This window comes from Cricetulus griseus, chromosome 3 (genome assembly GCF_003668045.3).
Source record: "Cricetulus griseus strain 17A/GY chromosome 3, alternate assembly CriGri-PICRH-1.0, whole genome shotgun sequence".
NCBI classification, from domain to species: domain Eukaryota; kingdom Metazoa; phylum Chordata; class Mammalia; order Rodentia; family Cricetidae; genus Cricetulus; species Cricetulus griseus.
The window spans coordinates 55,134,139-55,156,898 of record NC_048596.1 but is presented as its reverse complement, the minus strand read 5'-3'; the positions used below and the strand labels follow the sequence as shown (position 1 = coordinate 55,156,898).

At 52.9% G+C, this 22,760-nt stretch overlaps 2 protein-coding genes across 5 annotated transcripts; one reads left to right on the top strand and one right to left on the bottom strand.

The window, feature by feature from the left end:
* The first annotated feature begins 479 nt into the window (after nucleotides 1–479).
* Pitpnm1 (phosphatidylinositol transfer protein membrane associated 1) lies at nucleotides 480–14,089 on the top strand. 4 transcript variants are annotated; one of them, XM_027408723.2, is made up of 24 exons: nucleotides 480–665; nucleotides 1,584–1,702; nucleotides 3,183–3,397; nucleotides 3,487–3,608; nucleotides 3,781–4,005; nucleotides 5,411–5,740; nucleotides 5,827–5,922; nucleotides 6,015–6,119; nucleotides 6,844–6,905; nucleotides 6,996–7,246; nucleotides 8,056–8,245; nucleotides 8,349–8,456; nucleotides 8,687–8,844; nucleotides 8,929–9,131; nucleotides 9,852–10,022; nucleotides 10,593–10,757; nucleotides 10,936–11,084; nucleotides 11,165–11,275; nucleotides 11,684–11,800; nucleotides 11,937–12,085; nucleotides 12,173–12,322; nucleotides 12,402–12,585; nucleotides 12,827–12,955; nucleotides 13,588–14,089. In XM_027408723.2, exons 2-24 carry the CDS (start codon nucleotides 1,625–1,627, stop codon nucleotides 13,849–13,851), a joined length of 3,732 nt encoding a protein of 1,243 aa, XP_027264524.1. In that variant the 5' UTR covers nucleotides 480–665; nucleotides 1,584–1,624; the 3' UTR covers nucleotides 13,852–14,089. The 4 variants fall into 4 exon arrangements, with proteins under 4 accessions (XP_027264524.1, XP_027264522.1, XP_027264525.1 ...); XM_027408721.2 differs by having other exon boundaries at nucleotides 6,012–6,119; nucleotides 13,588–13,851; XM_027408724.2 differs by lacking the exon at nucleotides 11,684–11,800 and having other exon boundaries at nucleotides 6,012–6,119.
* Nucleotides 14,090–14,532: 443 nt separating this feature from the next.
* On the bottom strand, nucleotides 14,533–22,528 carry Aip (aryl hydrocarbon receptor interacting protein). Its single transcript, XM_027408725.2, has 6 exons — nucleotides 22,274–22,528; nucleotides 19,032–19,211; nucleotides 16,087–16,275; nucleotides 15,370–15,546; nucleotides 15,142–15,283; nucleotides 14,533–14,866 (listed from the first exon to the last, which is right to left on the bottom strand). Exons 1-6 carry the CDS (start codon nucleotides 22,370–22,372, stop codon nucleotides 14,661–14,663), a joined length of 993 nt encoding a protein of 330 aa, XP_027264526.1. The 5' UTR covers nucleotides 22,373–22,528; the 3' UTR covers nucleotides 14,533–14,660.
* Between the last annotated feature and the right edge of the window lie 232 nt (nucleotides 22,529–22,760).

Genomic DNA, 22,760 nt, shown 5'->3' with positions numbered 1-22,760 from the left:
TGGCCAAATTTGAGAACCTAGCAGCCATAAGTAGGGAAGGACTCGGACTCTATTAAGGGGATGGCCTAGAGAATTGTGGTAACAGAGACCTCTACCTGGGTCTGTAGCTGAGTGACCCTGAAATTCCAACCCTAGGCAGAGACAAGTGAGAGCTACCAGCTTCTGGCTAACTTTGGGGTACAGCGTTTCCTTTACCCTGGGACCCAGCCATGTCAAATTCCACCTCTTCAACATACACAGGAGGGCTGCCCTGGCTGGGCCAGGGTGGGAAATGAAACCGAAAATCCTTGGGGTGTCCATGCAGCACAGAAGTAAAGAACTGTGGCATATGGGTACCGACCTCCTCCCCATCAGCCTCGAAGAAGGAAGGCAGGGGCCTGCCCTGCTGCGCCGCGGGCGGGGCTGCCCCGACCCTGCCGGGGTGGGGAGGGCTAGCCGGGCCCAGGAAGGGGGCGGGGCGGCCGCAGTGACGCGGCGGGGAGGGACCGCAGGGGCGCCGGCGGGCAGACCGGGAAAAAGGTCGGGGCTATGGGCCCGCTCTGCGCCTCCAGAGGGTCGGGCTCCATCTGGAATCCGGGACCGGGGCTGGGGGCCCAACGGACTCCCACCTTGGGGCCGGCCGCCCCTACCCGGGCCGGGTGAGGGGCGCCCGCCAGAAGCTAGAGGTGAGCGGGGACGTCGGTGAGCAGGCGGGTCAAGAGCACGCCTGGCGACTGGAACTCCGAGCAGAGGGAAGTGGGGACAGAGGGCCTCTCGCCGGCCCTCCGGGTGAGAGGTGGATAGGAGAGGTGTCTGCAGCGGAACTGTGGCGCGGGCCGGGCCGGGACGCAGGTGGGCAGAGCGGGCCTCCCAGGGCGGAGGCCGGAGGGATATCAGTGGACCGTTCTGCACCAGCCCGGAATGGGCAACCTCGTGGGAGGATGATGAGGTGGCTGCAGGGACGAGTGGAGAATCAGCACGGACCGAGGGTACAGTTCAGGACCCGAGAACCCACTAGGGCGGTGAGAGGAGGTTTGGGGGGCGCAGAGGGGTGTATTTGGCACCGAAAGGTAAGTTAGCATTGGCAGAGTTGCAGAGACGCATGGTGGCCATTCCCTGTTAGGGACAAAGGTTTAGGTGGACGTCTGGGAGTGGGGTACAAGGAACCCCACCGACTTCGGGGGGGGATGAAGTGGGGAAGGGGGCGGGTCCCTAAGGTTCTGGGCTTGGAAGGCGGGCGCACCTTGGAGGGATGCTGTCTGGGGAGGACGCTGGACGCGGCCGCGGTGAAGACGCGAGGCTGGCCGTGCGGCGTGTCAGCCGGCGACCGCCGCTCTGGGGGGCCCGCGTCAGTGCGCGGTTGCCATGACGACAGGCGGGCGGGGGGCGGGGGCTGCGTGGAAAAGAGGTCAGCTCTGAGCCTCCTTGCTGCTCCTGGCTCTGGCGGCGCGGGAGGCAACACCGGGTTCATTCACCTCTGCCTCCCCCGCGCTGGACCCGGGCATGGGGTTCCGAGACCCGAGCCCCTCGGAGGGCGTGCAGGGCTCGGGACCGCGCACCGCCGCCCTGTACTGACGGGCCGCGCGGTACCCTGCCTGTGCTAGGAGGAGAGGAGGCCGCACGCGGTCAGCGGAGCTTCTTCAGGATGCTCATTAAGGAGTACCACATCCTGCTGCCCATGAGCTTGGACGAGTACCAGGTGGCCCAGCTCTACATGATCCAGGTGAGAACGGTGGGGAGGGCTGTACTGGAGCGGTGCTTCATGGTGGAATGAAGCAGGAATTCGCAGGCCGCAGGGGGATAGTCCCGCTGGGTTCTTCCACCCCCCCCCCCCCGCACCCAACCAGTTCCGTTAGTGGGTTCTTTAGCCCAGAAAAGGAAAAGAGACATCCTTTGGATATTAAAGCGGAAGGGAGGGATAGAGGGACAGAAGGGTAGGGAAGACCAACGGGTGCTTTCCATCCATTAAATGCCCAGCCTGCAAAGCCCACATATGGTCTCCTTTAATCCTAAGAATCTGTAATCCCGTGGGGGAGGGGAAAGCAGTCTATGAGGAGACTAAGGAGCCAGGGACACTAGGTGGTAGATAGCTTAAGCCGGAAGGGGTTCTGGGAAAAAGTGTAGAATCCTAGCATTCCCAGGAGATCAGAAAGGTCCATGTAGATCAGGCCCCCAAACGGTGGCAGGGACAGGGCAGGCAGGAACTAGATGGGGAGGAAGTGCATCTGGCCTTGGGCTATGAGAAAGAAGCTGGATCTAGGCAAGCAAGCTATCAGGTTTTCAGGGGGTCTGGCCCAGGTCTGTTCCCCAGGCCTACAGAGTATAAGTATAGGAGTAGAGAAGCCACATCCCACCTCCTTGGGGATGAATGAACCACATCTGGGCTTCAGAGCTATAAAAGGATAGCTAGAGGCTCTCACACTATAAAGGATGTCACAGGATCTGGGAATAAGGTCCCAAAGGGAAGGGGCAAGTCAAGTCTGTTGAGAAGTGGTCTTGTTGCTACTCCTGAATATATTCATCATGTTCTATTACCAAGCTTGCACAGACCTTTCTGCTTTGAGCCCCCCACCCTCCAGCCCCCTATGTACACACACACACACACACATCACATGTTCAAGTCATGGTCTCATTGTCCTTTCCGTCAGATCTTCTGTGACCATCTTATCACAGCCAGTTCCCAGCTCGTTACTCTTGTCTTGCCTTCTTTTCCTCAGGAGCACTCCCTTCCTGTTTTTGATTTCCCTCTGCTGCAGTCTAAGTTGTGACAGTTCTGTTTGTCAACAAATCCCAGTTCTGCATCCCAAACAATGACCAACCAGATCAAGTGTTAGGTTGCAGAACCCTATGGGAACTGGGCAGAACCTATGATCCCAACCCCAGGAAGTTACAGAGACCTGCAAAGGCTATGCAGGCTGCAGAGATGGCTCAGCAGTTAAGAGCACTTGCTGCTCTTGCAAAGGGTGTGGGTTTTGTTCCCAGCACCAATGTGGCAGCTCACAGTCAACTGCAACTTCAGTTTCCAGGGATCAATGCTCTCTTTGGGCATCAGACATGCATGTACTGCACATCCGTACAGGCAGGCAAACACTCACATAAAATAACCCTTTTTTTAAAAGGCTATGCAAAGAATCAGAACCAAGGTGAGGACCCGGGGATTTAAGCTAGGGGTTGAGTTCCCCATTCTCTGTCCTGGGCTGCAGAAAAAGAGCCGGGAGGAGTCTAGTGGTGAGGGGAGCGGTGTGGAAATCCTGGCCAACCGGCCCTACACAGACGGGCCTGGAGGCAGCGGACAGTACACACACAAGGTGTACCACGTGGGCTCCCACATCCCAGGCTGGTTCCGGGCACTGCTGCCCAAGGCTGCTCTGCAGGTAGAAGAAGAATCCTGGAATGCTTACCCCTACACCCGAACGCGGTGAGTGTGTGAGCTCGGCACAGACGCGGGACTGTTAAGGAAACAGTGCTTGTGAACACAGCAGTGACTTTCATACTGCCCTCTGCCAGGTACACCTGCCCCTTTGTGGAGAAGTTCTCCATTGAGATAGAGACCTACTACCTGCCTGATGGGGGGCAGCAGCCTAACGTCTTCAACCTGAGTGGGGCTGAGAGGAGACAGAGAATTCTGGGTGAGGCCTTCTTGGGCCCTCTGCTGTTATTGCCTTGGTGGGCAGTCTTGGGCAAGCCTCATTTCTAACTCATCTTCCTGTCTCTGAAAGGCCTTCCTCCTAACCCTTGGGGTGGGGGTAGGTGGTAGAAATTGGAAAAGGGTTTGCTTAGTCCTGGCTCAAACCTCTTCAGACACCATTGACATCGTGAAGGATGCTGTGGCCCCAGGAGAGTACAAAGCAGAAGAGGACCCCCGACTGTACCGCTCAGCCAAGACCGGCCGAGGGCCACTGGCTGATGACTGGGCACGGACAGCAGCCCAGACAGGACCTCTCATGTGTGCCTATAAGTTGTGCAAGGTTGAGTTCCGCTACTGGGGCATGCAGGCCAAGATTGAGCAGTTCATCCATGATGTTGGTGAGCATCCAGATAAGGAAAATCCAGCATGCAGTAGGCCCATGTTGGGAACCAGGAGTGCCCCCATCCACTAGGGACATAACAACATGAAGCCATCATTTCCATCTCTGGTAGAACATAGGTGTGTCGGGGTGGGGGGACGGGGGCGGGGTTATGTAGCATGGCTAAGAGTCAAGGGAGCCTGCTTTGAGGTACCTAAAAGAATTAAGGGACAAGAAGCTGACAGCATGGTCTCTGAGGCCCATGCTGTCTCTGATACTCAAAGACATTGTGGCCTTTGTGAAGTTCCTGTGAGTTTGGGAATACTGAGAGGCTCCATCAGGAGGCTTACCAGCCCTCCCAGGATTTCCTGGGGATTGCAGGCTAAGAAGCACTGATTCCAGGACCGTTTTCCTCAGGGTACCCTCCTTTCCCCAGCACCCAGTGTCACAGCTTTGCCCTGATATTGAAGACCCAATTCTAAGCCTTTTCTGACCCCCCACTCCTAGAGCTGCTACCCAGTCCTGCTTACTTGTTAGGTCTGAGAGACCCATCCCCAGGTGCTAGAGTTCCATAGCCTGGGTTCTACTCCATCCACTACTGACCCCCTGTGGCTGTTCCAGCAAGCTGTGAGCCATCTCAGCACCTTAATGTTCCTTTCTGACATGAGAAAGTTGAGGATAGTGACAGCCTGAGTGGTCCTCATGTCCCAGATCCTTGAGACTCACTTTTACTGCAGGATCTCCTTTAGTGCCCATGATGTCCCTGTAAGACAAAGGCTACTGCTATTCCCATTTTTGCAGATAAAGACACTGAGTATAGAGAGTAATTCAGGCTCCCTGTAGTGTATTTGGAAAAAAACAAAAAGTGCAAATAAGAAAATGAAAATCACCAACATGTAATCTCTGTTAGGATGCTAATGCATCTCCTTCTAGAGGTTTGTAATTCAACCATTATTGCTTTACTTCCTAGATTCTTCTGAGTGTCTTAACTTTATTTTTCTCCTTGAGATGAAAATATCCTAGAATGGGTATTGTCTTTCACTCCACCCTCTAAGGATTGCCAGAATTTCCATTAACTATTAACACCTTCATTAACCATGACAATTTCATTAACTGTTAACACTTTAATTAACTGATAGCTCCTCAGAAGTCAGGAAACTGCTGAAAGCAAGCCACAAGCCTGTCTGCTAAAGTGATGGGGTCGGTGATCAGAGTATCCAAAGAAATAGACGAGAAAGGACATGGAGACAAATGTCCCTGTTTCCTTCCCTGTCCCCTAGATAGCATGGGCCCTGCTCTACTATGTGGCTCTTGGGTGGTATGCCTAAGGGAGCCATTACCTAACCTTAAAGACTGGGCATGCGACCGCAATGATAGGGGGATGGTGATGGGGGGCGTGGTTCTGATGCCTGGGGCATCTGCAGGTCTGCGCAGGGTGATGCTCCGGGCCCACCGCCAGGCCTGGTGTTGGCAGGATGAGTGGATAGAACTGAGCATGGCTGACATCCGGGCTCTGGAGGAGGAGACTGCACGTATGCTGGCCCAACGCATGGCCAAGTGCAACACTGGCAGTGAGGGGCCTGAGGTCCAGACCCCTGGGAAACCCAGCAGCACTGAGGCCCGACCTGGAACTAGCAGCACTGCCACCCCTGATGGGCCTGAGGTCCCTCCTGGCCCTGATGCCTCGCCAGATGCTAGCTTTGGGAAGCAGTGGTCTTCGTCCTCTCGTTCCTCCTACTCATCCCAACATGGAGGTGAGGCTGGGGTACAGGAGTCAGGGAGGGGAGGGAGCCACTCACCCGACCTGGTCTCCCAAGCTGAAGCCCAGGTTGTCCTGCAGGTGGCGTGTCTCCACAGAGCTTGTCTGAGTGGCGCATGCAGAACATTGCCCGAGACTCTGAGAATAGCTCCGAGGAAGAATTCTTTGATGCCCACGGTCGGCACAGAAGCCATATTTGTGGAGGGTTGGGGTACTGGAGAATTCCTAAGACACCCCATCCCATGACATAACCCCTGTCCCCTCAGAAGGCTTCTCGGACAGCGATGAGGTCTTCCCCAAGGAGATGACCAAGTGGAACTCCAATGATTTTATCGATGCCTTTGCCTCCCCAACTGAGGTAGAGGGGGTACCAGGTAAAGACCTCACCTCAGGGTACCAGACACCAACACCCTGTGAGCAGCAGGGATTCAGAACAACTCAGCCCTGAGTGAATGGGGCCTGAGGAGTGTAGGTCTGGGGAGGGTTCTTATCAATACTCATATGGCAAATGGATGGATAAAGGGTGAAATGATGGATGAAAAAATGCAGACAGGTCCAGGTGATGCCAGGGAAGGACTTTTTGCTTGTTTTGAGACAGTGTTTCTCTGTGTAGTCTTAGATGTCCTGGAACTTGCTCTGTAGACCAGGCTGGCCTCAAACTTAGAGATTCTCCTACCTCTGTGCGCCACCACAGCCAGGCTCTTATATTGCATTTTAATTCATTTCAATATAAACAGCCATGTGTGGCTCGTGGCTGCCATGTTGTTCCCCTGAGGTGGATGCTGATATATTTTGTTGATCATTTGTGATTTTATTTCATTTTGTAAGTCCTTACACTTGCTAGGCAAGTGCTCTACCACTGAACTAAATCCCCAATCCTGTGATTTACTATGTCAGATGTCAGAAATTTGCCAAACACTTTGTGGCAACATCCCAGGGCCAGCATGAGGAAAAGCTTAGAATGGAAAATGGCCTGGAAGTTTGGGTAAGAGCAAGATAGGGAGCATCAGGCGGGCAGTCATGACTAGGTTACCTGAAGTGCCAATGAGAGGCTGCCAGTGGCCTCTGGTCCCCCTCACTAGCTCTCCCTTGCCTTAGATCCTGCAATCATGGCTACCAAAGGCATTGAAGATGGGGCCCGAGCTCCCAGGGACTCAGAGGCAAGTATGTTCAACTACCCTATGTCCATGTTTTGCTCACTTGCTGACTGGCCACTGATCTGATACCTCATATTTCATTGTGTTCCTCAGGGCCTGGATGGAGCAGGGGATCTAGGGGTTGAGGCCTGCTCTGTGCATGCCCTCTTCCTCATCCTACACAGCGGCAGCATCCTGGACTCTGGCCCCGGAGACACCAGCTCCAAGCAGGCCGATGTGCAAACATTGAGCACAGCCTTTGAGGCCGTCACCCGAGTCCATTTCCCCGAGGCCCTGGGCCACGTGGCGCTGCGGCTGGTGCCCTGCCCACCCATCTGTGCAGCTGCCTATGCCCTTGTCTCCAAGTATTGGCCAGGAGTGGGAGGGTGGAACACACACAAGGTCCCCAAGAGGCAGTCATGTATTTGGGGACTCCCAAGATCAGGGAGGTCCTGGGGGTGGGAGAGGAATGACATACCTGAGTGCTGGTCATGAATGGACCAGTTCTATATTGGTCTGCTTGATTTTTGCTTGGATTGCTATTTTATGTATATGGGTATTTTCCCTACATGTATATCTGTTCCCCGTATGTGTGCTTAGTGCCCAGAGGCCAGAGGAGAACACCTGATACTCTAGGACTGGAGTTACAGATAGTTGTGAGCTGCCATGTGGGTACTGGGAGTTGAACCTGAGTCCTCTGGAAGAGCAGCCAGTGCTTTTAACTGACTCTGCTTTTTTGAGACACGGTCTCACTCCAGCCCAGGCTGGCTTGGAACTCATTATAGCTGAGGTTGGCCTCAACTTGTGAGAATCTTCCTAGCTCAGCCTTCAGAGCAGCAGTTCTCAACCTGTGAGTTGCAACCCCAAAAAGACCATCAGAAAACACTAATATTTACTTTATGATTCATAACAGTAGCAAAATTATTATGAATCGACAACAAAAATAATTTTACAGTTGGGGGCACCACAACATGAACTTTATTAAAGGGTCTCAGCATTAGGAAGGTTGAGAACCACTGCTCCAGAGTGCTGGGGTCACAGGGTGCACCATCATGCCTGGCCACAAAGGGACCTGATCAGTGGTTCTACCTGCTTGCTGGCAGGCCCAGGGGAGTTGGTGGCAGTGGTGAAACTGAAGGCCCTTACCCACCCACCACACCTTCTCCTCCTGCAGCCTGAGCCCCTACAGCCATGATGGTGATAGCCTGTCTCGCTCCCAGGACCACATTCCGCTGGCTGCCCTGCCACTGCTGGCCACCTCATCCTCCCGCTACCAGGGTGCTGTGGCCACTGTCATCGCTCGCACCAACCAGGCCTATGCAGCCTTCCTGCGCTCGTCGGAGGGCACAGGTTTCTGCGGGCAGGTCAGGGGTTAGACATGCTCCCAGGAAGCATCTAGTACCCATGCAGCTGTGGCCCCACCTTGGTAGTGACAAAGCCTCTCAATTGTGCCACCTTCTCGCCCAGGTGGTGCTGATCGGAGATGGTGTTGGTGGCATCCTGGGCTTTGATGCGCTCTGCCACAGTGCCAGTGCAGGCACAGGGAGTCGGGGCAGCAGCCGCCGTGGGAGCATGGTCAGTGTGGCCAAACCCAGCCTCCTCAGGAGGGGGGTTGTCTCCATCTCTAGGTCTCTGCCCCCCTGGAACATGGCCTCTTTGCATGTGGGCAGGGCCCCAGCTACAAAGTTGAGTCTCCTCTAGGACTCTGCCTAACCCCAGCCCCAAGCCTTTCTCCTCACTTCCAAATTACATAGGAGTCATATAGCCTAAAGCCTAAGGATGCTTCTGTCCTTTGTTCCTTCTAGAACAATGAGATGCTCTCCCCGGAGGTTGGCCCAGTACGAGACCCACTGGCGGATGGAGTGGAAGTACTGGGTCGTGCTAGCCCAGAACCCTCAGCCCTAACTACTCAGCGTACCTCCAGTGACACGGTCGGTCCTGAGCCTGATGGCTCTCAGAACAGGTAACAACCCTGCCCAATAACCCCTTCCCTGAGCATAGGCTAGACTTCAGAAGCAATAGCACTGAGTTTCTCTTTCCCCCACAGCCTACAGGTAGCCTCTACAGCTACTTCATCCGGGGAGCCCCGCCGGGCAAGCACAGCCTCCTGTCCACCTGCCAGTTCTGAGGCTCCTGATGGCCCCACTAATGCTGCTCGCCTGGACTTCAAGGTCTCAGGCTTCTTCCTCTTTGGCTCCCCACTGGGCCTGGTGCTGGCTCTACGCAAAACCGTGATGCCCGCATTGGAGGGTGAGCCCTTGGGGTAAAGGAGGTGCCTCTCATCTGTCTGTTTGCTTCTTCCGCATCTCTAGCCTTGCTGGCTCACCTGAGACAGGGACATTCTTACTGCCCTTCCTCACTGCAAAGTAACAGCCTTGCTAGAGAGGGGGAGGGGTGGAAGGCCCCAAAAGGATATGCCAAGGCTATGTCTCAAAGTAGATCAGCAAGAACTTGTTGGGGAGAAAGGTATTATATAGAAGAATGAGCTCTCGGACCAGGCGTTGGTGGCCCATGCCTTTTATCCCAGCACTCGGGAGGCAGAGACAGGCGGATCTCTGTGAGTTCGAGGCCACCCTGGTCTTCAGGGCGAGTGCCAGGATAGGCTCCAAAGCTACACAGAGAAACCCTGTCTAGAAAAACCAAAAAAAAAAAAAAAAAAAAAAAAACCTTCTTAAAAAATAATGGCCAATATGCAGGAAGTGCTCCATCCCAAAACTGAAGGCTTCTGTTGCTGCTTGGCCAGGAGACCCATGCAATACCTGGCTTAAACCTCCTCCTTCTCAGGTTGGTTAGAGTGGCACATACCTTTAATCCCAGCACTCAGGAGGCAGAGGCAGGTGAATCTCTTTGAGTTAGAGGTCAACCTGGTCTACACAATGAGATCCAGGACAGCCAGGGTTGTGTAGAGAGACCTTGTTTCAAAATCAAAACAAATAAACAAAAACCTTCTTCTCTGTCTTCGGTGCACAGTGGCTCAGATGCGTCCAGCCTGCGAGCAGATCTACAACCTCTTCCATGCCGCTGACCCCTGTGCCTCCCGCCTGGAGCCCCTGCTGGCCCCCAAGTTCCAGGCCATTGCCCCCCTGGCTGTACCACGTTATCAGAAGTTTCCCCTAGGAGATGGCTCATCCCTGCTGCTGGGTACAACTCTCCCTCCCCAACCAAAATTAAGGCGAGAGAGAAACAGTAAAAGACAGGAAGTAGCCCCCACCTCATAGATAACTTGTCACCCCTTCCAAGTGCAAGGACCCCTCCTCTTGTCCCATAGTCAGTCAGGATTCCCAGGGCCTTTGTTTGTGGGTCAAGTAGGAGCCAGTGGCTAATGTAGAGAGGAAACTGAGGTGCACTGGCATGCCAGTCAGTGTGCACACGGCTTCTGTGCCTGTGTAAGGGTGCACTGTGGCCTCCGTGTGTACTTGGTTGCATGTACTAAAGAGGAGCCTGTAGTATATGTTTACATGTTTGGGGGCTGGGCAGGTATTCTGGTAGGACTGTAGTTAACTACTGGGTACAACCATAGACAACACTGTCCCTCCCTTAAAAAAAAAAAAAAAAAAAAAAAAATCCCTGAAAATCTTCAGTGTCAGCCAAGCAGAGGCTAGAGGGGAAGATAGTAGAGGCCAAGAAGCTGAGTTATTCTGGGACCTCTGGAAGAAGAGACATGGGGGCAGCCTGGCCCGGCCTGGTGCTCAGGTTAGTCCTCTTCCTCAGCTGACACTTTGCAGACCCACTCGAGCCTCTTCCTGGAAGAGCTGGAGATGATGGTGCCCTCCACGCCCACCTCGGCCAGTGGTGCCTTCTGGAAGGGCAGTGAAGCAGGCAGTGAGCTGACAGCCCAGCCAGCAGCCCCCAGCACCACCAGCGAGGTGGTGAAGAGTAAGTCAGTTGTCTCCTGGCCTGCACTGTCAACCTGTCTGAAAGAGTCTCATTTCTTAAAGTACACACACACTTTCCTACGTAGATGGAGAGGAGGGCGGGAAGAGTCCCCATGGGCTAGGTAGATGGGCAGCGGGCAGCAGGCCACCCTGACTCGCTGCCCACCATGGCTGTGTAGTCCTGGAACGCTGGTGGGGAACCAAGCGGATCGACTACTCACTGTACTGCCCTGAGGCACTCACCGCCTTTCCCACGGTCACACTGCCCCACCTCTTCCACGCCAGCTACTGGGAATCAGCCGATGTGGTGGCCTTCATTCTGCGACAGGTGAGTGACACCAGGGATGTGGGCCAGAAGCCTAGAACTATGGAAGAGGGCTAGTGTTTCCTGCTGGGTGTCCCGGGCAGGTCATTGAGAAGGAGCAGCCACAGCTGACAGAGTGTGAGGAGCCATCCATCTACAGCCCTGCCTTCCCCAGGGAGAAGTGGCAGAGAAAACGAACACAAGTCAAGATCCGGGTATGTGCCTTGATGCCAGAAGCCAACTTGAACATCTCCCCAGCATCCTCTAAGTCCCACCCTCAGGGTCCTGGCCTCATATCCTCCTTGCCTTGGCTTTGCCCCTGGAAACCTCAGGTTCCTCTGCCTGCCTCTCCTGAGCCCAGGTTGTTAGTTTGGACTCTCACTCGCCCTACCTGACATCAATCTCTGTATCTATCCCTTCTAACTCTGACAGTTGGAATGCCCCACCACCACCACTACATACTCCAGACTTCAGAGGGTTCCCATGTTCCTACGTTGTCTCCTACAGCAGTCCTACCTCCTCATGCCCCACCCTGAGTGGCCCTGAGTCCACCCTTACGCCTGCTCTGTCTCCCGACATCTGTGATCTTACCCAGTCCCACTTTGCCCTCTCCTTCCCACCAGAATGTCACTTCCAACCATCGGGCAAGTGACACAGTGGTATGTGAGGGCCGTCCCCAGGTGCTCAATGGGCGCTTCATGTATGGACCATTGGATGTGGTCACGCTCACTGGAGAGAAGGTCAGGACCAGATGCCCATGCTCCTGGTGTTTCCTACCTTGCCCTGACAGCTGTTGCTCTGTGGTGCCTGGCCCCCTCCCCTGCCCAGCCGGCCTCTGCTCTCAGCTAGAGCCATAGCCCTTCCCAACCCTTTCAGGTGGATGTCTACGTTATGACACAGCCGCTGTCAGGAAAGTGGATCCACTTTGGCACTGAGGTCACCAACAGCTCAGGCCGCCTCACCTTTCCAGTGCCCTCAGAGCGTGCGCTGGGCATTGGCGTCTACCCTGTGCGCATGGTGGTCAGGTGAGCAGCAGGTATTTGGGCTCCTGTGGGGCTAGGCTCTGCCAGCCTTGTCCCACCCCACTCATACCACGCCTCCCCGGACCACAGGGGTGACCACACCTATGCCGAGTGCTGTCTGACTGTGGTTGCCCGAGGCACAGAAGCCGTGGTCTTCAGCATTGATGGCTCTTTCACAGCCAGCGTCTCTATCATGGGCAGTGACCCCAAGGTGCGCGCTGGCGCTGTGGATGTGGTCAGGTAGGAACTGCAGCCTTGCTGGCCACAATGACTGGTTGTCACTCTTGATAAGTGGAGCTGACTGGTTTCCATCTCATAGGCACTGGCAGGACTCAGGCTACCTGATTGTGTATGTAACTGGCCGGCCTGACATGCAGAAGCACCGCGTGGTAGCGTGGCTGTCACAACACAACTTCCCCCATGGTGTTGTCTCCTTCTGTGATGGCCTCACCCATGACCCATTAAGGCAGAAAGCTATGTTTCTCCAGAGCCTGGTACAAGAGGTACTACAAACTGAGAATGGTTCCAACCTGCCTTCACCCCGTTCCACATGACAGTGGTCCCACTCCCATCAACTTGGACCTAAAGAGGTCTTTGTGGTCCTTGGGGCCAATAAGGGAAATTGACTAGGACCTTTTCTTCACCGTACATGTTGTGCTGTCCCTGAAACAGCAATGGGGAGACTGCATGCCATGCCCCCACCCTGGCTCCACCCACAGGCTGCTCACTGGCTTCTCAACACAGGTAGAACTGAACATCGTGGCTGGATATGGGTCCCCAAAAGATGTTGCAGTGTATGCAGCCCTGGGACTGTCTCCGAGCCAGACCTACATTGTGGGCCGTGCTGTGCGCAAGCTTCAGGCACAGTGCCAGGTGAGACCCAAGGGAAGCCTGGGAACAGAATCCCAGGGCCAAGGCTAAGAACTGCCCATTGTGCTGAGTCCTACAGGAAAGGGCAGATGTTAAGGCCTTGGTGGTCCCAGGGACTTCCTCCTGAGACAAGAGCCCTAGGCTATACTTACCGTAGACAGACTAGAAGTGACCATAGAGGCTGTGGCTGCACAAGGCCTCATACTGATCCTCTGACCATGGCCTTGGGCAGGTGAGCTGACCTTGCTGAGCCTCTGCTGTGGGTTGTGAATGATGCTAGCACTATCTGTACTCACTGGCTTCTAACAAAGGTCTCATCATTCACTACAAGTCAAAGGCTCAGGGCGAGGCCCGAGTGCTCACTAAATTCTAACTGCTGTTATTTCCCCAAGATACCAGCTGAAGGATGAGTCAGGTCCAGAGAGGCAGATTTGGGAGTAGAGCCAAGGGGCCTGGCTCACAGTCTGGGGAATATTGCCTACTGGGAGAAAGCTTCCTGGTCAGGCTGAACCATCCTGCCACTTGCCAGTATCACTCAGTCTACCTACCTGTGCAGGATCCTAGTGAGAACAGGGAAGGCTGAGTACCGGCTTGACATTAACAGTACCCTCATCCCTGCCTCCTTCTGCCCACAGTTCCTGTCAGATGGCTATGTTGCCCACTTGGGCCAGTTGGAGGCAGGCTCCCACTCCCATACCCCCTCAGGACCTCCAAGAGCTGCCCTGGCCAAGAGCAGCTATGCTGTGGCTGCCCCTGTGGACTTCCTCCGTAAGCAGAGCCAACTGCTTCGCTCCAGAGGCCCCAGCCAGGTGGACCGTGATGGTCCAGGAACACCTCCCACCACCCTGGCTAGGGGCAAGACCCGAAGTATCAGCCTCAAGTTGGACAGTGAAGAGTGAGCAGGCTATGGCTGAACCTGGGTTATTTATTGATACTCAAGGGTCTTCAGAGACTGTGTGGGAGACTGGGGGCTAGGTCTTTGGCTCCAGCCCTGGCCTCACATCCTGTATGGCTACTCCTCAGTATTACTTCCATTTTGTGGGGGGACCTAGCCCCCAGGGGAGGAAGGAGGGAGTGGGCTAGGGTCCAGCAGCTTTTCCAGTGTGTGAACCCATGAAAATAAACAACTATACTCTACCAAGTGCCAACTTGTTTGGGACACTGAAGTACTGAAAGGGGCCAAGACCTGCTCAGAGTCATGAAGTAGGACCTTTGACTCCTGTTAAGGGTCCTGGCTGTTCTTCCCAAGGTCACTTCCTAGTTAGTCTGCCTAGTCCTTCCCCTGCTCCCAACCTCAGACAGTGTTTTGAGTTTATGAGAGTCATATGGCTTCCTAACTCACTCCTGCTCCAAGGCAACCTGACTCCAGAAGCCAAAGCCATGGGAACTGAGGCTGGAACAGAGTGGCCTGTATGGGTCAAGCCTGCTTTATCTACTACTTAATACTAGAGGCTCCAGACGCCACCCAGTACTGGCCAGAAAGAAACACTCCCAGAGACCTTAGAGCAGACCAGTGGGGAACTAGGATGAGAACCTGATCTCTTGCCTCCCATTAAGCCAGTGATGACCAACCTTTGGGATGGATTGGCTCTGAAAACCAGAGAGATAAATAAGGCCTTTATATACACAGATGCGCAAAGTGGCAGTGGGGGATAGGCAGGTGGCGGCAGCAGTGGGCTTGGCAGAGCAGAACAGGACTGAGGCCCTGTCAGTGAGAGAAGATGCCTCGGAAGCGGGCTTTGTCCTCCTCATCCTTCTGCCGGATCCGTGTCTCCAGGGCCCGCAGTTCTCTGCTTACCACAGGTGCCAGGGCAGGGTCTAGCTCCAACACCTTGGCAAAGTCAGCCTGGGCTTCCTGGGCATTCCACACAGCAGCATGGGCCTTACCTCGCTTGAAGTAGGCCTTGACATTGTCTGCAGGGACGTCAGAAAGCAGAAGGCAGGCAAAGGCATGAGAGGAGACCAGACCGGCCAACCTGTCTTCTGGCACCTGGGTCTACCATGGGGAGATTTGCTCTACTCTGAACAGCATCCCAATGCTACCCCACCCCACTGTACCACCCACACTTCCTTTACCCTTCTGAGATGGAGGCTCTGGTCAGGCTCTTGAGGGGAGCTCAGCATGAGGAGCTGTCATAGCACTGGGTGGGAAGAGGCCCCTGTGGACCGCCATGGAGCCTAGGGCTTACCGTCGTACTTGTTGAGGATGGAGGAGCAGTGGTCCAGCACTTCATAATACTCCTGAGCCACCAGCTTACACTGGCAGTAGTTGAGCAGCAGTGGTGTGATCTGCAGGTCCAACTGGATCCAGTCAGGTGACCCAGGCTGCTCCTGGGGTGTGTGAGGCCAAGGGAAATGGAGACAATAAGGCCTGGCCCTGGCTCCCCCTCCCCCCCACTGCAGCCTTTGGGGTGTACCTTCATCTGCAGGTTCTTGAGGCAGGCAATGGCATCATAGTACTTGGCAGCAGCCTCTTTGACCTGCCCCTCACGGTATAACCGGTTACCCTCTTGGTGGATGAGTGGCACTGCCTTAGCTTTCTCCTCATCTGTCATTGCCCATGGGTCCTGCTGATATGTGCCAGGGCTCTCCACCTGCCAAGGCAGGGACCAATTCAAGGAAGAGACCACAGGCCACCCCAGAGTCCTCTGCAACACACCTGACTGGCCAGCAAACCCTGGCTGCCTGGGCATCTGACATTAGATGCTGGAAACCAAGTCATTTGTCCACTGATCTCTCAGCACACACTTATCAGTCCCTCTGTGCCCAGCCATCCCAGGCACTAAGACCACAGCAATGAAGACAATGGCAAACACCTATGCCCTGGCAGGGCTTAGGTAAATAACCTAGGTATACAGGAGGAACTACCTAAACCCCTAGTACCTTCAAAGCATGGCCAGCTATGGAGAAAAAAGATGGGCTCACAGACAAAGGATAAAGGAGTCAAGGTTGGATGGTCAGTCCTCCACAAAAAAGGTGATCACTGAAGCCTAAGGGGAAGTGTGGGGCCCTAGGAGCTTCCACACAATTTCCCTACCCTTGCCCCTTTCCAAAGCAGACCAACCCTGGACATGAGGGTGTAGACAAAGCAGGGAACCTCACACCTTACCTTCAGCATCAGCAGGGGGCCTTACCTTCAGCATCTCAATGTGGAAGATGAGGGGTTGAGGGTTCTGTTGCAGGGCGTCCAGGTCTGCATGACCCAAGGAATTATGCTCATGCATCTGAGCGATTCCACAGCAATGCCGCTGGCCCTCAAGGGGGTCCTTGCCCTCAGCGATGTTGCGGAGGCTCTTGGCCACCAGGGGATACAGGACTACATGCTGCAGGAAGGCAGCAGGGGCTCCATCAATGTGTGCAGGTGCTCACTGAGCACAAAAGAAGCCTCACCATCACCACACAAGGTCAAGTCCCAAGCCCAGCCTGCTCAGAAACAGGAGAGGTTTTCCCTCTGGTGTCTTTGTTTTTCAAGACAAGGTTTCTCTGCCTTCCTTTGCCTCCCGTGCGCCACCACTGCCAGCTTCCACTGGTGCCTTTCTACCCTCTCAGCCTACTTTCTGAGTAAAGACCTCAGCTTTGCCATTATCTCTGGCCACCAACTCCAGCACCTGCCCAACCCACAAACAAACCCACAATTCACCTGTCTCCTGTCCTAGATCCAATATTAGTCTCTTTTCTTTGTCCCTTCCCCCTTCTCTCCTTAGGGATGAATCCCACAAGCCAAGCTCAGTAACACATCCTGTTCCCAGTACCACCACTTCCTTCTCCTGCCCCACTCCCATTCATGTCAAGGCCCATCTCAGAGCTGGGTGCAGGGCAGCAACTTCAAATCCCCAGGAGAACTAGGAGTGGTGGTGCACACCTTGGCAGGCAGATCTCTAAGTTCCAGCAAGGCCACCCTCGTCTACAGAGCAAGTTCCAGCCAGCCAGGACTACAGAGAGACTCTGTCTCCAAAAATCAAAAACAAATCCCCAGAGGGAACATTAGTTTAAGATGTGTTACATTTTGTTTATGCTGTGGAATATTTATTTAATTATGCAAAGATGTGTTGCATTCTTTTTGTTTTTTGTTTGTTTGTTTGTTTTTGTTTTTTGAGACAGGGTTTCTCTGTGACTTTGGAGGCTGTCCTGGAACTCGCTCTGTAGATGAGGCTGACCTCGAACTCACAGAGATCCTCCTGCCTCTGCCTCTCAAAGTGCTGGGATTAAAAGCATGTACCACCAATGCATGGCTGTGTTTCATTCTTTTATGTTGCATTTGTTTAACTTGGTAAAGCTGTGTTACTTTGCTTGCCTAAAACATTCAATTGGCCTAATAAATAGCTGAATGGCCAATAGCTAGGCAGGAGAGAAAAATAGGTAGGGCTGGCAGACACAGAGAATAAATAGGAAAAATCTAGGCTGGGAGGAAAAATGAGGGAGGACACCAGGGACCAGCCACACAGCCACACATCCAGCCATGGAGTAAGAAGGAAAGAAAGATAGACAGAATAAAGAAAGGTAAAAAGCCCAGAGACACAATATAGTTAAAGAGAAAAGGATAATTTAAGTTAGAAAAGCTGGCTAGAAACAAACCAAGCTAAGGCCAGGCATTCATAAGCAAGAATAAATCTCTGTGTATTTATTTGGGAGCTGGTGGTGGGCCCCTAAAGAGTGAGAAAACCAACACTACATGGTACTTTGATGCCCCCATTATCCCACCTACTCAGGAAGCTGAGGCTGGAGGACCATTTGAGTCCGGGAGTTCAAGAACATCTTGGGTAGTACAGAGATCCAAAACAACAAAACAAAATAAAAATCAGGGGCTTGGGGAGATGGCTCAAAGGGTAAAGTGTGAGCACCTGTATCTAGATTCACAGTACTCATGTAAAGCTGATTGTGAGTTCCAGTGTGCCTACAACTCCAATGCTGGAAGGTAGGCACAGGCGTATCCCTGGAGTTCTCAAGCTAGTCTCGGGCACCCATACACACACACACACACACACACACACACACACACACACACACACACACACACACACACACACACACACCAAAACAAAACACCTGCATCTAAAGAGTGGGGCTGGGTGTGTAGCTCAGAAGTAGTGTACTTGCCCAGCATGTGCAATGCCCTGGGTTCAGTCCCCAGCACCACAGCAAACAAAACTCTGGGAAGATGAGAACTTAACCTGGAACTCTTCCCTTAGAAAGGATGCAGGGATGGGGGAATTCACATAACAGACTCCTCCACTGCCCCCTGCTCTCTGCATACAGTAGGCTGCCGGGCAGACAGGGTCCTGGGTTGCCTCCATTTTGAAGCAAGAGATAAGAAAAAAGCCAACTCCCATCATGTGTACGTGCAACCAGACAGAAGGCCAGATCCTGATCATGCAGGGCATGAGGGTAGGAGGACCCAGAGGAGTGGTTTAAGAAAACCCCAGCAGTCAGGGGTAGCTTTCCAGGGATGATAACCAGGAACTGGTTTTGAAGTATGAGGGAGGGGCCTGGCTACAGGAATTGAATGAAAGGAAGGGCAAGGAGTTGCACATGAGGAGACATCAGCAGGGACCAGATTCCAAAGGGACATGTGAACAGCCACATTATGTTCCATCCTAACAGTGACCAAGAGCCATAGAAGTGTGAAGTAATGGGTCCAATGGGCCATTTGCACTTAAGAATGATTTCCCTGGGGCTGGAGAGATGGCTCAGAGGTTAAGAGCACCGACTGCTCTTCCAAAGGTCCTGAGTTCAATTCCCAGCAACCACATGGTGGCTCACAACCATCTGTAATGAGTTCTGGTGTGCTGGTATACATGGAAGCAGAATGTTGCATACGAAAGAAAGAAAGAAAGAAAGAAAGAAAGAAAGAAAGAAAGAAAGAAAGAAAGAAAGAAAGAAAGGAACTCAGTTGTCTTTGCCTCCAAAAAAAAAAGAAAAGACAGGACAGTGGCCAGGATGCAAGTCAGGAGGCTGGTGGCAGTTTGGAGAGACTGCTGTGATTAAAGGCATGTACCACCACCTCCCAGCTTAGTCTGGAGTGGCTACACCAGGGTAGGGGCCATAGGGCACAGCCAGACAAATGCCACAGGACTGATACCTTGACATCACAGAGGAACTGGGCGATCTCCCCTTCACGCATGGTGCACACGATGGTCTCCCACACAGGCAACTTGAACTTCTTGCCAATGATGAGCTCCATGGGCTTTCCTCGGGTTCTGCTATCATCTAGTATGGAGCCTTCATCATCACTATGCAGCGTCCGAAAGTGGAATGTGGCCTGTGGGGTCACATGGGATATCAGACAAAGGTACAAAGCTTCAGCAAGGTCAAATCTAGCCCTGCTTCTAAAGATGTGACAAAGAATGGCGTTCTCCTTGGACCACCAGCTGGCCCCGCACCTGGCTTTATCCCACCACCTCAGTGAGAGCTAAGCAGAGAAGCAAGAGGCCCAGGCATGTGGCTACAGGGTGACAGGGTGGAGACAAAGAGCCTGTTTCCAATCACACTTTCAACAAGGATTTACTGAGCTTCTACTAAATGCCTACGCTCTGAGCAAAACACAAAAACACAGCAGTAAATCACACAGAAGCCACAGACCCATCGAGCTCTCATTGTCTTTCTAGAATATAGAACCTTATGCTATGATGGATGAAGGTGATCTTTTTTTCTTTCTTTCTTTTTAGCATTTTGAGCCAATAAATAAACAAACAAACAAACAAAAAAACAAAACTGGGGATGTGGTGGGGTGGGGCTCTCCAAGGAGGCAAAATTTGTTTGTTTTTTTTGTTTTGTTTTGTTTTGAGACAGGGTTTCTCTGTATTGCTTTGGAGCCTATCCTGGCACTCGCTCTGTAGAGCAGGCTGGCTTCAAACTCACAGAGATCCGCCTGCCTCTGCCTCCTGAGTACTGGGACTAAAGGCGTGAGCCACCAACGCCTGGCTAAGGACGCAAAATTTAAGCAGAGCTCTGAAAAGAATAAAGGAAAAAGTGAGCTAGGCAGGGACTAAGATAGGAACTTTCTAGGCCAAAGGAACAACAGGTACAAAAGCCACACAGTGGAGCAATGTAGGGTATCTAAATGCAGCAAGGCCAGTGCCCCAGGGCAGGGTGAACACTGAATGCAAACTCCACAGAGTCCCAGGGATGAACAGAGATGAACTCCACGGGGCATATAGGATAGCAAAAGGACCTGAGTTTTAACTGAGATGAGAGCACCTAGCAGAAGTGGAACTTGATCCAATTTAGGTTCTGTGGCTGTGATGTGGTCACTTTTAAGAGGGGCAAGGACAGGAACGATTTCTGTATGACCCAGGGGAAAGGCAACTCTGCCTGGACTGATGTTGACTGGCGACAGCACAGATGGAACAGATTAAGGCTGTGCTGCCACAGCTGGGAACGGAGATACACACCTGAGGCAGAGGCAGACAGATCTCTGAGTTCAAGGCCAGCCTGGGCTACAGACAGAGTTCCAGGACAGATAGAGCTACACAGAGAAAACCTGTCTTGAAAAACCAAACGAACAAACAAGAAGACTGTGGTGCCATTCCAACATCAAGGTCAGTGGAGCAAGGAGAGCCAGACCTCCACATGTGAGAGTGATCTGGGCAAGGAGTCGTTTCAAAATGGTGCCTCTAGATAAGATCATGTTAGAGTGAGGGCAGACAGAAGAGGGCTCAACACGGAAATCTCAACAGGATATGGTTAGCTGAGCCCACACTCTGAACTGCTACACGGCTGTGCTGCCTCTCTGAAGTCAGTTTCCACATCAGTAAAATAAATCAACAGTATCTGTCTAGCATCATGGGAGATAAACCTATGAGCATGTACCACAATGCTCACTGATAGCTGGGCTTTTTCCTTTTCCTTCCAGCTGGGAATAAAATCCAAGGCTTCCACATCTTAGACAATTACTCTACCACTAAGTTACATCCCTAACCCTGGTGATACTTTAAAATTACATTTATTTACTCATTTGGGGGTACATATATGCTATAGTGCCCGTATGAGGTTAGAGGTAAACATACAGAAGTCACTTCTTGGGGCTGGAGAGATGGCTCAGTGGTTAAGAGCATGGGCTCAATTCCCAGTAACCACATGATGGTTCACAACCATCTGTAATAAGATCTGGTGCCCTCTTCTGGCCTTCAGGCAGAATATTGTATACACAATAAATAAATCTTAAAAAAAAAAAAAAAAAAGTTACTTCTCTTCTACCATCTATCTGGGTCCTAGGGATCCAACTCAGGTCATCATCAGTCTTGGCAGCAAGTGCCTTTACCCACTGAGCTAACCCACCAGCAAGAGTGCCCCTACTTCCAAAACCCTCACGACTGGACTGTTTAATCCTGCCTGTTCCTGTTCACAGGGTGCCCCTGCTCTCAGGTTTCTCTACCCTTAGATTACTTTATCCTCGTCTGTTCCATCAAGAATCCCCCTTGCCAGGCTTCTTCCAAAGCCTACTTTCTACCTCTTTCTACTTTTTAAGACAGGGGCTTACTAAGTTGCCCAGGCTGGCCTAGAATTCACGCTTTAGCCAAGGCTGGTCTTCAACTTTCAATCCTGTTGCCTCAGCTTCACAAGTAGCTGAGATTCTAGGTCTGTGTGACCAGGCCCAGCTTGAAGATCCCCTTTTTATACACAGCCGATATACCACCAAAGGCCTGCTCTATGTTCTAAGCATTTACCCCTCACCTCACCAGGCTAAACTCTCAACCTGCTGGCTTAACACTACTGGCCAGGGCATACATTGATTCACATAATTCTTGCTTTTGGCTCACTGGTGTCAGCTTACGACGTGATTAGAGGTCTGCAGCTACAGAGCAGGGAAGCCTAGAGATATGGAGTGTTTCAGGAGGGTGCCTAAATGTAAAAGCAATGCTACTATCAGAAAGCTGGCAAAGGGGGCTTGGTGTGGAAAACAAGATCTCTGGGACTCCGTGTTTTCGAGTTCCAGGGCCTCAGTTTCCCCATCTTAACAATGATAGTTGTTCTAGACGGTTTCAGAAGGCCCTCTACTCATAAACTGCATGAACTTGAACCTTCAGGTCCGTGTAACAGCACTGAGGTCACACCCACATTCAAACCAGTTTGAGATGACTGACACCCACCCCTGTCCAATGCAGTACTAAAGGAAAGCCAAGGGGCGGGTTAGTCATGTCTGAATTTACTCCCACCTAAATCCAGACCAATCAGCGTCGAGCTCAGCATGTGAAAGGTAGGGTGACTAGCGGCTGCTTTCTGGGCATGCGCAACCTCTCACCTACGGCCTCCTCCCGCCTCGCATGCGCACCGCGCCTCAGGAGAGAGATGGGGGAAAAGGGGGAGAGGATGGCCACGAACCTTAGTGCCATCCTGAAAGTCAGGCAACTCTCCTCTGCCCTCCTGTATCACACGCTTTTGGATCCCGTCCTCTCGAAGTCTTGCGATGAGATCCGCCATCCTCTTTCCCCGCTGCTCTCTTTCGGCAACTTCCGGACTCGCTCGGTAGCTTCCGGACCTGCTTCGGCAACTCCTATAGCCTCGGCAGCTTCTGAGCAAGCGCCATTTTATCTGAGGGCAGAAGCCAAAAAGGGAGGAAATGAAGAAAAGAGCCGGGATTGGTTCTCCGTGAAGCGGCTTTAACGCGGCGCCGAGGGTGGAGCCTGAACCTGCCTAGGGGCGGGGCTTGGTTGGCCAGTGGGGCGCGGCCGGGACCCGCTGTTGTGCTGTTGACTTTATTCGGACTGGATCTCTGGTGGCTGCGTTGCCACTCCATTTAAGTGTAGATGCCCTATTAACAGCATTCGAGTTAGGAAAATGAAAGACGAAAAAAAAAACATTCACCCTT